The sequence below is a fragment of the Mastacembelus armatus genome, chromosome 8 (genome assembly GCF_900324485.2).
Source record: "Mastacembelus armatus chromosome 8, fMasArm1.2, whole genome shotgun sequence".
NCBI lineage: Eukaryota > Metazoa > Chordata > Actinopteri > Synbranchiformes > Mastacembelidae > Mastacembelus > Mastacembelus armatus.
In genome coordinates, this window is record NC_046640.1 from 23,083,106 (window position 1) to 23,099,417 (window position 16,312).

At 44.1% G+C, this 16,312-nt stretch overlaps 1 protein-coding gene and 2 long non-coding RNA genes across 6 annotated transcripts; 2 read left to right on the top strand and 1 right to left on the bottom strand.

Annotated features, from left to right (window-relative positions):
- Positions 1-111: 111 nt before the first annotated feature.
- crhr1 (corticotropin releasing hormone receptor 1) lies at positions 112-14,018 on the bottom strand. 4 transcript variants are annotated; one of them, XM_026324258.2, is made up of 14 exons: positions 13,895-14,018; positions 10,469-10,559; positions 10,310-10,360; positions 9,435-9,554; positions 7,133-7,215; positions 5,811-5,917; positions 5,458-5,578; positions 5,132-5,285; positions 3,684-3,744; positions 3,515-3,587; positions 2,956-3,041; positions 1,336-1,474; positions 1,052-1,093; positions 112-899 (listed from the first exon to the last, which is right to left on the bottom strand). In XM_026324258.2, exons 1-14 carry the CDS (start codon positions 13,916-13,918, stop codon positions 759-761), a joined length of 1,293 nt encoding a protein of 430 aa, XP_026180043.1. In that variant the 5' UTR covers positions 13,919-14,018; the 3' UTR covers positions 112-758. The 4 variants fall into 4 exon arrangements, with proteins under 4 accessions (XP_026180043.1, XP_026180044.1, XP_026180045.1 ...); XM_026324259.2 differs by lacking the exon at positions 9,435-9,554; XM_026324260.1 differs by lacking the exons at positions 10,310-10,360; positions 10,469-10,559; positions 13,895-14,018 and adding an exon at positions 7,935-8,090 and having other exon boundaries at positions 9,435-9,550.
- LOC113140460 (uncharacterized) lies at positions 788-2,184 on the top strand. The gene is made up of 3 exons (XR_003296646.2): positions 788-917; positions 1,276-1,422; positions 2,025-2,184. It is a non-coding gene; the product is annotated as an uncharacterized LOC113140460 (long non-coding RNA).
- A 161-nt stretch (positions 14,019-14,179) lies between the features above and the next one.
- On the top strand, positions 14,180-16,250 carry LOC113140461 (uncharacterized). Its single transcript, XR_003296647.2, has 3 exons — positions 14,180-14,464; positions 14,661-14,741; positions 15,988-16,250. It is a non-coding gene; the product is annotated as an uncharacterized LOC113140461 (long non-coding RNA).
- The last annotated feature ends 62 nt before the right edge of the window (positions 16,251-16,312 follow it).

Below are 16,312 nucleotides of genomic sequence, written 5' to 3' on the forward strand. Positions count from 1 at the left end.
GGCAAATGGCTGCAATGACACAAAGAGTGAAAAATTTAAAGGGGTCTGAATACTTTCCGTACCCACTGTATGTCCTAACAAAAACTAATCACATTTTTATTTTTGCCTTGGTGGCTGCTCAACTTTCTGATGATTTAAAATCTGTTCTTTACAATGAACCCTAAGAATTTAGCATGTTTATATTAGCAATTTGCTTTTATGGATAGCTCTTTGATAGCAAAGCAAAGGTTTGCCCAAAGTAGATTATTTGGATTTTGAACCATATAAGCAAGACCTTTTATCTCCTGTACCTCATGCAACAAAGCAAGAGGTTATGCTTGTTTTAGATTTTAGACATTTTCTTATTAAAAGATGAATAGTTGAGAGTGATGACGGGCTGATGGTGAACTTAAGTTCATCGTGTCTGGTAAAGAGGCATTTGAAAGTAACTTTGAAAGTAGATTACCGTATTACAATATGGACAGTTGTAGCAACTCAATAACACATTTACTGATAAATAAACTAACATTAATTACAGAACAGCTGTCTGACAGGACAGCTGACCCTGGGGAAGCAGCTGATTGGTGGAGGTGGAGCCAGACAGCCAGAGTCCTGACTGTTACTTTTCAATGTGATTGGCTCCAAAATCTCTGTCCCACACTGTGATTGGCCATTCTGCTCTGCTCCACTGGCTGCAACAACGACTGAGTGTAATTTCGTCACAGATTGTGATTAAATGAGTTCACGTCCAGCAGACGCGGTCTCTAAGAAGTCCAAGGTCAGAGGTTGGAGGACTGTTTGATGCTGTGGAAGGATACTCTGCTTGGGGAGGTGGGCAGTGATGTAGCACGCACTGCTCGGCTCCGGATGGAGTGACGGTCCTGCCAGCGAATCCAACGTTTCCTAGCTGCAGAGCGCACCTGCAAACAGACACACAGGTAAGCATACAAATAAATAGTCTGTTTATATAAATGTCAAAATATGTTGCTGATTATTGAAAATGAACACATAAAGCCAAGTAAAGAGCCCTGAGTAACACCACAGACTGCTCAATATCAAGAAAATAACATACCTCACTGTTGAGAAAACAGTAGAAAACTGAGACAAAAAATCCCTGTAGAGACAGAGGGTCAGAGTTAGCTACTAACAGAGCTAATAAGGTATACTATTCATGTCATATGGTCTCTCGTACTCAGTGACTGTTCAGTTTTAGGCCATTGAGTGTAAAGGTCAATGTCGTGCTTACATACTTGCTGTAAAAACAAACCAATACTAACTGACGGTCTGTTCTGACAGTGATCGGCTGTGTAATCACTGAAACAACCCAGGGATATGAACATTAAAGTGAAGCTGAACCTGGAAGGACTCGAGTATGGAGTTGAAGTAGATGAAGACGATCTGTGCAACCTCATCTTCTCCTCCAGGATTCACAAAGAACAACATGTAGGTGATTCCTAACAGAGGCAGCAGCACCAGAGTTGCCTTCACCGCCTTCCTACAAACAACAAACCCCAACAGTGAAAGCACATCATTTTAATTACAGAGGGAAAAGTACAACTCACAGTAAAACTCTTAAGTGTTTTAATTTGGGGAGAAAGACTAAAAACTGTACAAACTGAGCCCGGTTCTGTTTCAAGGTTCATGGTGTCCTAATCGGGTCACATGCAAAGAAACACCACAAACAAAATAAAGGTTTTCCTGCACATTTTCATGTGAACGTGAGCACAAAAACAAAAGGCGAGAACCATTCCCCGCTCTGGGAGTAGATTTCTGCTCACACAAGTCATCCCAAATTGTAAACCTTTGGTGGCAGACAGCTATCAAAACACTGGTCCTCCCATGATTGGTTGTGGAGGCTGTTTTGGATTTCTTGGACTTGTACACATCTGCTATGAATATGGCATTTACACTGAAAGTTAGCATTGTTTTTTTTTAATTTTTTATATATTTTTTAAAACTTTCTGTTTTTCTTTCACTTCTGTGTGTTGTGAGTTGCACTGAGTAAATAAGCCTGGAAAATTCAGTTTTTCATTATTTCATTCCAGGCTATGAAGCAACAAAATGGGAAAGTTTTGAAGAGGGTGATGCTTTTCTATAACCACTGTAGATGAGGACTTGAGAGACCATTGCAACTTTCTGTCATACCACTTGAGGAGGGGTATATATTCCTGTATGACCTTAGAATTTGAATCTTCAGATATTGACTGTGTCTGCAAACCTTTCTCCTGTCTCGCAGTGTTGGAACTGACTACTATATGCTTTACATATGGACATTGAGAATAATTCCCCTATTGTAGATTATTTACAAAAACAGTTAAGTTGGTTAAAGTACTGTGTGTAATGTGCCACATAAATAGGACATAACTCATAGTTACTGTTTGGGTAAAAACAAAACCAATTCCGACAATGACTGTTTTAAGTTTTTCTCATTTTAGTCTGACCACAGTTGTTTGTTGAAGCTAAAGGATCATTTGAAGTGGTTTAGGTATCAGGACCATCATGCAGGTTTCTTTTTGTTTGACCATTTTCACTGGTTATTGTGGTTACTTTTGTGGCATTCGTTTTGATCAGTGTTTTAGTTTTTTAGTATTTTACAATGACATTTGTTTGAGGTTTAAAATGTTGTTTGGTTGCTACTTGAAAATGATCGACCTCAACTGGAGACAAATAGTTTTTTTTTGTTTTTTTTTTTACTTTAGTGGCAGAGAAAGTTGGTGAAGACTGTCTTGGAAATATTTCCCTGGTTTCTAGAGAGTCAGGTTTCTCGTTCCCTTTTGGTTGGAATCAATGCATAAATAAAATAAACTAGTTTGATAGAAATTAAAAGACTGGAGGGCATGGATGCTGTTGTGGCAATGTTCTGGTTTATTGGTTTGTAATATGATGTACCATTCACTACTTGTAGAATGTGTACCCACTGTTGGGTTATGTGTTAATTTATAATCCAGGTTTCCTTCCCTGTGTGGATGCTCGTACCTGTACTGGATGGTCTCTGAGGTGGTAGAGGCCCTCAGTTTGGTCATCAGGATCCGGACGATGTTGAACAAGAAGACAAAGTTAATCTAAAGAGAGTTTATAAAGAGTGTTGATGTGTGATTTTTGTTTTAATGTCTTATAACCTCATGATCAACAAAAATAGAACATTCACATGACAGTGGTCTTTAACAAGTTATTATACATTAATGATTGGAAAAAGCCTGCACTACATGTCAGTGAATATAACGAACACAGAACGGCCAATCAGGGGGCATCTCTGTGTGAACCTGGCGTTTTTAAGCAGCCGATAAGTAAGTTGGTTTATTTTATTTTAAAGATGTGAGGAGATTCTGATTTTATGTTTTAGAATAGATTACATTACAAAAATAACTTAAACCTTGTGGGGACATGCAGGACTGAACTGGTTTCTGCTGTTTTGCTTTTCCACTGTGTTTTACAAACTGTGATGAAAGTCATCATTGTGCTTCGTTATGAAAAGGTCTACTGAGCGTGGGAGCAGGACCAGGACAAGCTCAAACTTTAAGGCAGTCTCTCTTACCAACAGGACCAGGATCATAGGGCCCTGGTAGATGTAGTCTGTATAGACTCCTGCCCTCTTTCCAAACCAGCACCTGTCAGTCAGAAGACACCCACCAATCAGACTGTCTCTCCTCATCTGTCACTTCCACACAGATTAATCTCTTAAAGACAACAACAGACTCACTCACTTCTCATTGTCATAGTAAAGTTTCCCAAAAGCCCAGGCCACTATGATGGGGAAAGGAATACCTGTAAACAGACAGACATGGGAGGTTGTAAATACACAGGTCCACCCATCCATCCATTCGTCTGTTCTCTTCCACTTATCTGGGGCTGAATCATGGGGGCAGCAGTCTAAGCAAAGACACCTCCACTAGCTCTTCTGGGCAGACACTGAGGCGTTCCCAGTCCACCCAAGACATATGTACTGGGTCTTCCCAGAGGTCTCCTTCTTCTGGGACATGCCTGGAACACCTTCCCAGGGAAGCACCCAGGGGACATCCCAGACAGACGCCTGAACCACCTCAACTGGCTCCTCTTCTCGATGTGGAGGAGGAGCGGCTCTATGCTGAGCCCCTCTTAAGCTCCTTCACTTGTGGCAGGAACTCTCCCCCAACCCAGAAGGGACAATCCACCCTTTTCCGACTGAAAAGCATGGCCTCGGACTTGGAGGTGCTAATTTTTATCCCAGCTGTTTCACATTTGGATGCGAACCACCCCAATGCACACTGCAGGTCCTGGCCCGATGAAGCCAACAGAACTACGACAGAGATGAGATCAATGGCCACCAACCTGGATCACTGACTGCACCTCAAAAAGGGCAGCCCTGGAGTCCAACATGTACTGGAAATGAGTCCAACTTACCACTGGAAATGCAAACCAGACTATCACTCTGCTTTTACAGGGACTGGGCAGTCTGCAGCAGCAGGCCTTGGACCCCATACTCCTAAATTTTTCTGTCCAGTATCACACTCCGGCTGAGGAGTGTGATACCCCTATAGTTGGAACACACATGGAATCTCCTCGAGGCCGAATGAAAGACCTGCTCCGTGACCTCATAGAACTACTACCACACCTGGGTTTTTGCTTCTGCAAACACCCATGCTGCATACCACTTGGCCTACCGATACCAGTCAGCTGCCTCAGGAGTCCAAGCTCTTTAGGACTTTCTTCAGCTTGATGGCATCTTTTACTTCTGGTGTCCACCACCAGGTTCGAGAAATGCCACCGCAACAGCCATCAATGACGTTATGGCTCGTTTGGCCGTTTTGGCATTGTCCATTTGGACTCAATGACCCTAGCCCTCCTCAGGATGTATGAAAAGCTCTGTCTGAAGTGGGAGCCCCGGTAACCCTATCCCGGGCAGGGTCGTGTGCCTTGTGATCTATTTCCATTGATAATGGGATCTTTTAGAGCTGCACTTTTTCTGGCCTATTACCTGTGACCAATTTGCTTTGGGTGACCCTACCAGGGGCATAAAGACCTGGGCAACATAGCTCCCAGGATCATTTGGGCAGTCAAACCACTCCACCAGGATAAGGTCGCAACTCATGGAGTAGTGGCACAGATGATGTTGTAAATACACAGGTGAGGTTATAGACAGACAGGTGATTTTTAGACATACAGGTGGACTGACCCCAGCCAATGCAGATGAACATCCACTTCCTGAGTTTATCGGTGGAGTAGGTGAGAACCACGGCTGTGTGGAGATAACAACCTTCACCGAACATCCAGAAGAAATTTGTGACATGGAAATAATTATAGGCTGCTGTCACCAACCTGCACCACACCTGAGAAGGAGAGGAGGTGTGTAAGGTCACTGTGATGTCATGACTTAAAGAGTCACATGATGTTCAGTCTGCAGGTCACTGCTGTGTTATTTTTTTTTAATTTTACCATCTCATTAGTGCAGATCATCACCTTGTCTCATGGTGACTGTTGTCAGGGGCAGGTGGCCATTACCTGGTTGCTCTCAGTAACAGCAGGATTCATGGTTAACTGGACGATGAACCAGGTGGCATTCCTCAGGATAAATGCTGAGATGAGATTCCAGTGGATGATGTTCCTCAGACACCGAATACTCCTGATAACACACACATTTGGATTTCTGTCTTTGACATAACGCACCTCCTGAACCTAACCTGAACCATCACAAGTAAATGTCCAACCCTAACAAAGTCCTGACTCTAACCTGAACCCCAAATTCAGTCTGAGCCCTCACAGAACCCTTTAAAGGTATAAGCGTAGAAATCTCATTACAGTGTAGAATTTTCAGTCTTGATTCAGAATGATAGGTAACCAGACAGGTGTATTACCTGAGTCTCATGAATAGAGTGAAGGCAAGAAGCAGAGCTCCCAGAGAGATACAGTGACCCAGGTAGTTGATGATGACAGCAACTTGATAATGAACTTTACTCTTCCTCTGCAAATACACAGGAAACACAGCAGTTACTTTGTTTATATTTAGTTTTACATTAAAATTGAAAATTTTTGATGAAATCGAAAATGCTTTTTATTTTAACATATAAAAATGTGAAAAAGTTCATACAAAGAAAGAACTTGTTTTTTTTTGTATGAATAATTGGAACAATCCATGCTTTGCTGGAACTGCTGAGAAGATCAGACTAATAATCCGCATGGACATATTCACAATTGGGATTCAGAATTTTTATTTCATCCATCCATCATCCATACCGCCTTAGTCCTAACCAGGGTCCCAGGAATCTGTTGCAGCCTATCCCAGCTCTCTTTGGGTGAAAGGCAGGGGTCCACCCTGCGATGGACAGGTCACCAGTCCATCACAGGGTCATTTTTATTTGTTTTATTAAAACAACTTTCAAATATTTCAGTGTTAAGGTTTCAAGGCTTCAGTGTGTGTGTGTATGTGTGTGGTTGTATCTGCACATTTATGTGTGTGTGTGTGTTCTGTTGCTGTGATGATAGCTGTTATTTTTGTTTTGATGCCAAAACATGCAAACACAAACAGATCCTCAGTGTCTGTCCTGACCCAAACCCTAATTTTATTCAAGTGATCTTTCATCCTGCAAACACACACACACTTGCACCTCTTACACATGCTCTTAGTGTTTGTAGTCCTTTGATTGGCCAGCACTGATCCAATCAGAGCAGATGGGAAACAGCGGGAGTGATGCACTAACTGAGTTTCATGATACAACATATGGACACACACAGTAACACAGTGTGACACCCACTCTGTGGGTCCACATGGTTCTCACTGATCTCTCTGGACTTTATTGTTCACAAAGACACCCTATTGCTTGTCTCTGATTGGCTAGCCTGTGTTTAAGTGAGACAAAGTTGTCCTAGCTGGTTGTTGTGTTTGACACTCAAATCCACCAGACAACACACTGCTCAGTACCCGCTGGAGTTCTGGACATAGATGGGTCAGGGTCAGGGCTAGTTAGGGTTAGCTATATAACAGTAGTAGGGCACAAAGGGGACAACATGCAGACTCTACACAGACAGGACCCGGGTCAGAGAAAAGGCCCACAACCTGCTGCTGGGAGAAGACCCACTATTGTGCCGCCCCAGATTTCTCATGCAGGACAGTAAAAACTATAGTGAAGTGGTTCGTGGCTGATCAGAGAGTACTGATCACAGTATTGAGGAGGCTCACCAGGACGATGATCTCGGTGCACTGACTGTAGTTTCCTCGAGGAGCCCAACTGCCGTTAAACTGACACTCCCTGTACACCCGGTCTGAAGACACAAAGGGAGAATAATTACTATCTTACAAAATCTGTATTTTTAATTAAGTTACTAAGTCAGTGGAAGGCAGCTAAACATTAAAAATATTAAATGGAATCCAGAAATGCAAATGCAATTAATCATTAGTAGGTGAGTTACATTCAGAACGCTGCTGCTCGGGTCCTGACTAGAACCAGGAAGTACAACCACATTACTCCTGTTCTCAGATCTCTGCACTGGCTTCCTGTCTCTCAGAGAATAGACTTTAAAACAGCCTTGCTTGTGTATAAGTCTCTTCATGGCTCAGCACCACAGTACATCTCTGACATGTTGGTGCCATATGAACCATCTCGAACTCTGAGACCATCAGGGACAGGCCTTCTGCTCGTGCCCAGAGTCAGGACTAAACAGGGAGAATTAGTGTTTCATTTCTATGGAGCTAAAACCTGGAATAGTCTCCTGATGATGCTAGACAGGCCTCATCTCTGTCCAAGCTACAAACTTTTACTTTCAGCTCAGCATATGACAACTGACAGTATTTTGTCTCATTCTCTTTCACTTTAATTATAAGTTAATTGAATTTAAATAACATTTTCTCTGTCTATTTTCTGATCACTTGGATAAAAACAGTTTGTGACCCCATCCTCAACTCTGAAACCGAGTGAATTTCATGCTGCAAAGAAAAAAATTCAGTTTAAACTGATTCATATCTCTGCTCATTGATCAGTCACCTGTGGCACAACCAGACCGTAACCAGGGAAACAGGACTTTCCCTCCAGCTGGCTTTAGGTTTGCTCAGTCATGATGGTGATGAAGATGATGATGGTGATGATGATGATGATGAAAATGATGATGGTGATGAAGGTGTCATGAGGCATCAGCTCCACCTGTAACACAGAAGCTGTCTTTTTCTATCTTTAGGAGAACTCTTACTGACATAACAAACCCCCCAGCCCCTAACCCTGACCCGAACATCTCAACCCTGACCCGAACCTTAATCTGCTTCCAACCTGAACACTCAAACAGGCCTTGGAAGGTGTGAGGACCATACACACACTGCAGAAAGGTCCTAACTACTATGGTATTCAACTGGTTCACTCACACATAAACACACACATGGATGATTCATGCAGATCAACAACTAACCCTCTAATTGAACAGGATATTTATTGCCGCCCACACACACAGTGGGAATAAATGTAATCTATCCAGCTGGCGGGAAACAAAAGTCAGTAAATCCTCTGCTGTCTTTGCAGACTGTTTGCACAAGGTGTGAAGGTCTGACACGTGACTGGAGGCTGCTGGTTGGCTGAGGGCTGGGGAGGGATGAATCCTGTTGTATGAAGTCCAACAGACTGTGGCCCAGTCCACCATCACAGGATGAAGAAATGTTTCACAGACTCCTACAAACAGCTGAGAAATGAGTCATAGACCGTCCTGTTCATGAAAGCACAATGTCCTGATAATGGAGTGTGTCTACACTTATTCAAATTACTGGATCTTCCTTGATGTAAATCACTGTGCTGCATCAGTTCAGTCAGCTCTCTCCCCTGGACCAGATTGTTTAAAAAATGTAGAAAATGCCATGTCTGGGCTCCCACAGAGAAGCATGGAGCTAATATCAGCAGGGAGTTTCATAACCCAAAGGTGGATGCCCCGGGTGGCTTTCACTGGGCAGAGGGTTTTTGGATTTCTGCCTGAAGAAGTCAAACTCTGTCCGTAAAAGCTGGTGGACTGAACAACCAGGACTGTGGATCAGTGATATGTGGGAGAATTTAGAAACACAACAAGTCTCCATGTGTCCATCACCAGGTGAGAGTGATATCTGAGAAACCTCACCTGCTCCAAACTGTAAAATACAGAGTGAAAACAGCCTGATGCTGAAGAGGCAGAGATGCTGATGCTGCTGAACCTGTTCTAACGGTTCTAAATCTGATGCAGTACAAATGCAGTACTACCTGTGGAGACACATGTTAATACCGAATCCAGACTGGTCCCAGTACCTGGACCCTGGGGTGGAAAGGGTTAATCTGGGACCAGGTTAATTAGAGCAGAGGTGATGATCAGTTGATGAGGAACACCTGAGTACCAGTTGTGGCCACACCTAAGTGACCAGCTCCTTCATTTGCTCTGACTCCAGCGACAATGTCGACTCATTTGCTTAACAAGACCTTTCCAGCTAAAAGCCAGACCCAGCTCAGTGCCCACACAGGTGAACGACAGATTCTTACTGCTGGTATTGTAGTGGATGCCATTGAACTGTTCAGGACAGGGTCTGGAGATCAGCTCTCCTGCTGCGCTGCGAGGCCAGCAGGTTCCGATACCATCCACAGACAGGTCGCAGTACAGACCTGCAAACAAACAGACAGACACATGGACTAGACGTGCCAAATATATGTCCTGCCTGATGACAGGTAATCTCCCTGGAGCAAAAAGCCCTGATTTCAAACAGTATGAACATCTGTTTTCAGTGAAAAAGCAAAACCTATATTTTCAGTTAAATCTAAAGTCTGACTTGTGGTTTTCTGAGGAGGGAATGGAGCATACATGTGTCTACCCTGACTGGACAACACTAACCTACGCTGTCCCTGTTTAGGTCAAGTTACTGCTGATTCAAGTTACTGGGCACTGCTGTGTAGTCCAGTAAGGTCCAACATATACCGGGGTAGTCCACGACATTTACAGCTGGTCTTGGCTAGTCCAGAATAACCTAAAGCAGTATGAGGTAATTCAGAGGGACCCTTGATCTTGTAGTCCATGGGAACTTCCCAATTCTCTTAACTGATTGTTCCTCAATCCTGGATCATCACTTGACCCGGAGGTTGGTCCCAGTCCACTATGATGAAGGACTTCCCAGAGCTCTTATTTCTGCTCTGAGGAGCGAGGAGGCTGCCTGTCCTCTCTCCCTGCATCTTACATGGGCGGGACTAAGATGCAAGGAAAAGACGCAAGTGAGGGAAACATAGATGCAGTTAAGGGAATTGAGATCTGTCCCTGGTGTAACTTTACCCAGTGAGACTGAGTCTGAAACTACTGCACAGGTGCAGCTTGTGTGCTTCCTGTTTCAGTTTAGCAAAGGCCAAAGTGCACAGTTAGCTGTACCAACCTGAGGTGTTACTGACCGTCAGCGTCTGGTTTAGTAACGCCAGTGTCCTTGCTGAGGTTGCGACATATCGAAAGAAAAACAAAGAGCAGAAATTACCACTTTTCACTAGTTTTTTTTCTTTGAGAATCAAAAAAGTTAGACACAGAGACACAACACTACCTGTCAGGTTAGTCGACAGCAGTATCAAAGTCTCGCAGGTTAACTCTGCAGGAGAAACCCATCCAGTCAGCAGCACACACACACAAACCACCTGAAAAAGGGAGACAGTGGAGTTTTTTTAATAATAATAAACAGGAGGCCTAGAGTCAGCTCCTAGGTCAGAGGTCAAACCAACAGGCCCACTCCGAGTTCAGGGCTGTTGAGCTGCTGTGCAACAGTCCCCCATTTCTAATCACGGCTCTGACAGGTGGACAGATAGGGAGACAGGTGGACAAATATACAGTGTCTCAGCTCCATCAGAGGCTGTGGCGTGGCGGTAGGTGAGACGTGATTGTCATCAGTACAACGATAACTAATCCCACTGATTCATTAATTCACCAGTTAGACTCAGTAATTGATGATTAATCAGTAATTGATGATTAATCAGCTGTTCAGTCTGCGACGGCGCCTTCTGTCCGTTATTCACTCGTGTCACACATTGATTATTCCTTCAGTGTGACTCCAAAGTGTTTGGCATTCAGACACTCTGCTTCAAGCACATGCTGGCACTCACTGAGCCCCCTACCTCCTGATCTAAGCCCGACTCATATCAACCCTCATATGAACCTGGCTCTAACCTGAACTTGGTTCTAGCCTAAGCCTGGTCCTAGCCTGAACCCTCAAGCAGGCTTTGTCTGTGTGAAGACCAGACAGTGTGGCTTCACAGCGATGGTTTAAACTAAGATTTTTGTACACAGCACCAGAAACATACTCGGTAAGTAAATCTGTTGTCCACAGAGATTTACTGTCGTCACGCTGCAGCTAAAATTAGACCGTGCTGAGTGCAGCACGCTGTCGGTCTTCAGGGCGCTTGGTGTAAATGTTTTGGTTGAGGCGGCTCAGAGCGAGGAGCTCCATCAGTCACAGTCCTGTTTGGTTTGTTTACCAAAAGTCTTGAGCCCACTGATGTTGGACGATTCAGCAGCTCATGATTTCTGCAATAAGCAATATCACCGTCTTTACACTTCTGAGTATGAGCATCTTGAAAAGTGCTGTATCGATAATAATAATATGTGCGCAGTACATGAAAAATGGTGTCAGTCAAATCAGTGTAGAGCTGTGAATCTGATCTAAAAACAAGATCTGAAACAGTTTTCTAGTTAAAAATAAATGTATTTACATACATGAATTTATTTTTTAGGCACATTGTTATTTTTTCCTGGTTTCAAGGTCAATACTTGACCTTCAAGCTCAAATTTTAGTGTTTCAGAATGAATTTTGTTTTTCAGTTACTGTTTTGTTTTTCATATTCAACCATGTGTGTGCAGTTCATGCTGACAGAGCAATCTGATTGGCTAAGGGCTCCCAGGGGTGTAGGCCATATGGCTCTGTTCTGACTGTTTCACCTCCTCCACCTCCTGCTGCTCCTCCTCTCACATATAACACTAAGTCACATCTAATTTATGCCTCATATCAGTGCTGTGTTCGTGCACATACACAACACTATATACTTACTTGTTATTATCATGTGTGTCTGTTATTAGTGTGGAAGAAGCACGACACACGTTAGTAATAAAACCAGAACAGACATGAAAAAGATCACTTTGTTTTTGTGTTTCTGTAAAAAAACAGAAACAGCAGTGCAAGGTCTATATTTTCATTTCCCGTCTCAGCTGTCACAGTCCAGCTGTTGGTGAGTGGGAGGACTGAGTTCTGGTGATCTGGTCTGAAGCTCACAGCTCTGACTCACCGCTCTGCAAACACTTTCTCATTCTGCTGCTGGTTCCCTGTCTTCTTCATGTTCTGCTTATTCGACTTCTGGTCTTTTCTCTAGTTCTGACTCTTCTTTGTCAGCAGAGAGAAAAGTTTTAAAGAACAGCCGGGGGTTTATTTGCTATTTGTTGTTTTTTTTGGTCCTTATACCTGCTCTGCTCTCATATTCTGGTTCAGTGATGGTCTTTTGCATTATTGCTCCGGGCCTTAATTCCTGGCTCTGTTTTCTCATTCCAGTTTAGGAGTTATGGCCTCATAGTCTGGATGGGCCTTCATGGTCCTGCTCATCCTCGAGGTTCAGATTGAGCTTGTTCCACTCACTGATGAAGACCATGAAAGCCCTAAATAAGCCAGAATGTGAGTTACAGTCAGTTATGGTGCCAGAGTAAAGTTCATGGACTCAGTAAAACGTGAAGGGCTCAGACTCTGGATTGCATTTAAGTAAAGTTTAGATGTTTTTCATCCATTAACCTCAATATGAAAATGTGTTTTGCGTAGTTTTATGTGCGAGTCTCATGGCTGAATAAGACCCTGAGTCTCCAACAGTTTGACATCCAGTGGTGGAGCAAAATATAAAGGTGCCAACAGAGGAGTCCATATAATCTAGACAAGTCTTCATGCTCCTGTTCAAGCCTCTGCTTCTTGTGTGTTCTGAAGCACATTTTCTGTTCTTTAGCAGAAAAACCTAAAGGTCTAGTTTGGACATGGAGGATCAGCATTTTCTGATTATTTAACGCAGAACAGAGAGGATGAGATAAAACCTCAGACTGCGACCCTCCTCACTGTCAGTGTCTGACTTAAGCCTATTTCCTTGTCGATTGGTTGATGGGGTATTGTGTTGCATGTGTGTGTGTGTGCTACATTTAGACTGATCCACTGTCTCTGTTTACATGGATCCACCCTTCCTGTCAGTTTGGTTGGAGGTGAAACCAAGTCAAGGTCCGGAAGGTAAAACCTGTTTCAGATACTTGATGTAATTTATCTCTTTGAGTTGTTTTAGTGTTGTGGTTAGGTGCTCTATGAACAAAGTATCATTTGATGTTGACAGGGAATGTTTCAGTAGATCCTCTACCTGTGGGTCCAGCACCACAACCCAGTTTCTGTTCAGACTCAGCTTTTCAGCTCTGAGAACCATGGAGGTCTGGGTTCATGCAGAAACATTCACATTTAACCAGAACATCCAGATTTATAAAACCTGAACCACAGACAGGCTAGAGATGTAGGTCTCTGGTGTCACAGACCTCCATCCACCCAAAACAGAAACCCGAGGCTGTATTTAGGAACACGTTTGATTTTCTGAACAGAACCGATGAGGAGACACTGAGAGGAGAATCACATGTAAACTGCTTCTCCTCGAAAATCCTTCTGTTAATTTCTGATCTGGTTCTTCTTATCATGTCCAATATTATTACTATCACCATTATCAATGTTATTAATATTAATCTCATTAATATTATTATTAATATGAATAAACACCAACCAGCCACGCACGTTGTGTAAATTATAGGGGGTTTTAACATGGTGCACATCTGGGCTGTTGTTGGCAGCACGTGCACGTTGGACTCTACTGTCACAGATTCACACCTGAAAATTAACCCAAACCAATACAGGTCTGGTCCCCTCGGTGTCAGCAATACCAGACGCAATGTAACGCGCTCGCGCGCACACACATACCTGACTCAGTATTTTCCGGTCCATCTCTCATTCATTCATGCGCACGGTAGCGCGCGCTGTGGCACGCGGCGGTCCTTCCGTTCACGGCCTCGTCCTGCACTGTCCGATCCGGTTTATGTCCCGCGTCATGTTGGTCCGTGCCGGGACAGATTAATCAGCCCGATCCGCGACAGAGGAGGACTCGAACAGGTCCGAGCCGAACCGAGCCGGCCTAGAGCACACGCAGGAAGCGGCAAGAGGAGGGAACCGCTTAACAACCCGTATGCAGAGGGAGAGGGGTCGTCACGGGTCTACCGTGGTCCTGGTCCAGGTCTGTGCGGGTGCTTGTGTCACTGCGGGTCCACATCGGGAACTGACAGACCGGAGTAGCGCGTGCTGCCGGTGAGGAGGCTGCTACAGAGGACGACCAATCAGAGTGCAGGACGCGGGCGGGCGGTCAGCGGAAAGGAGGCTTGGACCAGTCCGGACCAAACCCCCCAGCTCCACCTTCAGTGCTGCAGCATTAAACCGGTGATCGACGTCGATGCTGATACTTTTGACTCTCACGGGATTTTTCTAGTTTTACTGCAGGTAAAGATCAAGACGTTTGTGAGAAAAGATAATTATTAAACTGAAACACCGGGCAGGGAGCAGGAAGGTGAACAGGTGAGCAGGTAAGAGGAGCAGACAAAGCAGGAGGTCTCCTCCTTATCTGCTCTCCTCGTCTCAAGCCCCTGAGCTTCAGTGACACTAATTTCTGTCTGTTCCGTTTGTTTAACCTCAACAGTGTCTCCGGCAAATACACGGAGCCGAGTGGAGCAGGTGGAGGTGTAACACCTCAATATATACACGCTGCAGTGCATTCTGGGTAAAGTGGACTACATTACAGCTTTTACAGTTTGTACCTGTTGACTGCTGGTTCACTGGATCAATAAAAAAATGAGCAGATACTAGTGTAAAGACAAAAGTTTTTTATGAGCCATGGGGAGTTTCTTAAGCAGAGGGAGAAGAAATGTGCGTTAATCTTCTCAGGTTTGCATCTCCTGCCCAGCACCAACAGGCCACAACCAGTCATCACTCAGATATTTGGTACCTGGGAAAATGCAACGATGCAGCAGCGACGACTTGTCTGTTTTTATCAGCAGAGTGAAACAATTAGTGCAGCACTCTGAACCTCAGACCTGTCGGTTTATTTCCACTGAACATTCACAGCTTACAGGCTCACAAAGAGGCAGCTATGGACTCTCCTGGTGGTGATGGATCTGATGGATTACTGCACCGTCAGAACGTGAAGAGGTTTATGTGAATAGAAAGAGGAACCACAGCATCAACGTTCATGTTGGAACAGTGCAGACCTTTTTTCTCCAGCAATTTTGAAACAGATCAAACCGTGTGATTCGGGTCAAATATACAAAACTGCCCTGTTTTCTCTTGTGATATATCTTGCACTTTTGTTTGAGTGTGCAGGTCTGTTTTAATCAGTCTTCAAAAGGATGTCACATGACAACGGGCTCAGCCCCGACTCCTCACTGAGGAAAGAGTGGCTCTAGGATCTGTTCTAAATCTGTCTAGAGGCTCCTGTCTAAAGGTTTTGATGCTGAGTTAGGAGCTTTCTTTATGTATATGGCCGATGATTGATCATGTCTGTGAAGACATTTTGTGTTTTTATTTTTTCTGGCTGAGATTTTTCCCAACACATTTGCAAAGCTGTTGATCAGACGCACACAGACTCAGCTGGCTGACTTCATGTTTGCCTTCATTCTACTGAAACTTGTAACAGAGGAAGAAGCAACGTTTATGGCAGTAAAGGTTAATTTGCTTAATTTATTTGATTTGTGATTTTGCATGGTTGTTATTGAAACTGATATGCAGATTGACACTGTGAATGGATTGTTTCAGCTCTAAAAATACACACACACTATGACATCATAGCACTGTATGATGTCACACTGTCGTGGCGATTACATCATGAAACAAGCTGCTGTGATTGGCCGGTGAGATGTGCTGACTGGTTGCTGCTTGTTGTAACAATGCTCGTCCCTCGTTAACTGCATCTCATCATGAGTGAAGTCTGGACCTGTGGTGTTTAAATTATTTCCTGCTGGATTTTTTAGGCGCTGCCCTCTCTCTGTCTGCCAGCCTATCAGCTGTCTGGATGCTGCTGGCAACTGGAAGAACAGGTCTCGATCTGAGGTCTGCAGGCAACCTGTAAAACCATAGCTGTGGATCAGCCTGGACACCTGTCCCACCTGTGTCCCTCTGCAGGTTGCACTGGTGTTCGGTCAGTGCATTGCCATGGCAGCAGTCTGATGGTGGGGAAGCTCGCTGAGCGGTAACTGGTTATGGCTCCGCCTGTGGAGAGCAGCGCTGAATATGATTGGTGACCTCAGCTGCACTTCAATTGGGGCTGAGCAGTGGATGTGACACCTGCTGTTAAGA

Coding starts and splice junctions, on each gene's coding strand:
- crhr1 (XM_026324258.2), bottom strand. CDS start 13,918: ATGGACCGGAAAATACTGAGTCAG. Junction 3,042..3,514: donor CTATGATCCTGGTCCTGTTG/GTAAGAGAGACT, acceptor AACTCTCTTTAG/ATTAACTTTGTCTTCTTGTT. Junction 1,094..1,335: donor CCATACTCGAGTCCTTCCAG/GTTCAGCTTCAC, acceptor CTGTCTCTACAG/GGATTTTTTGTCTCAGTTTT.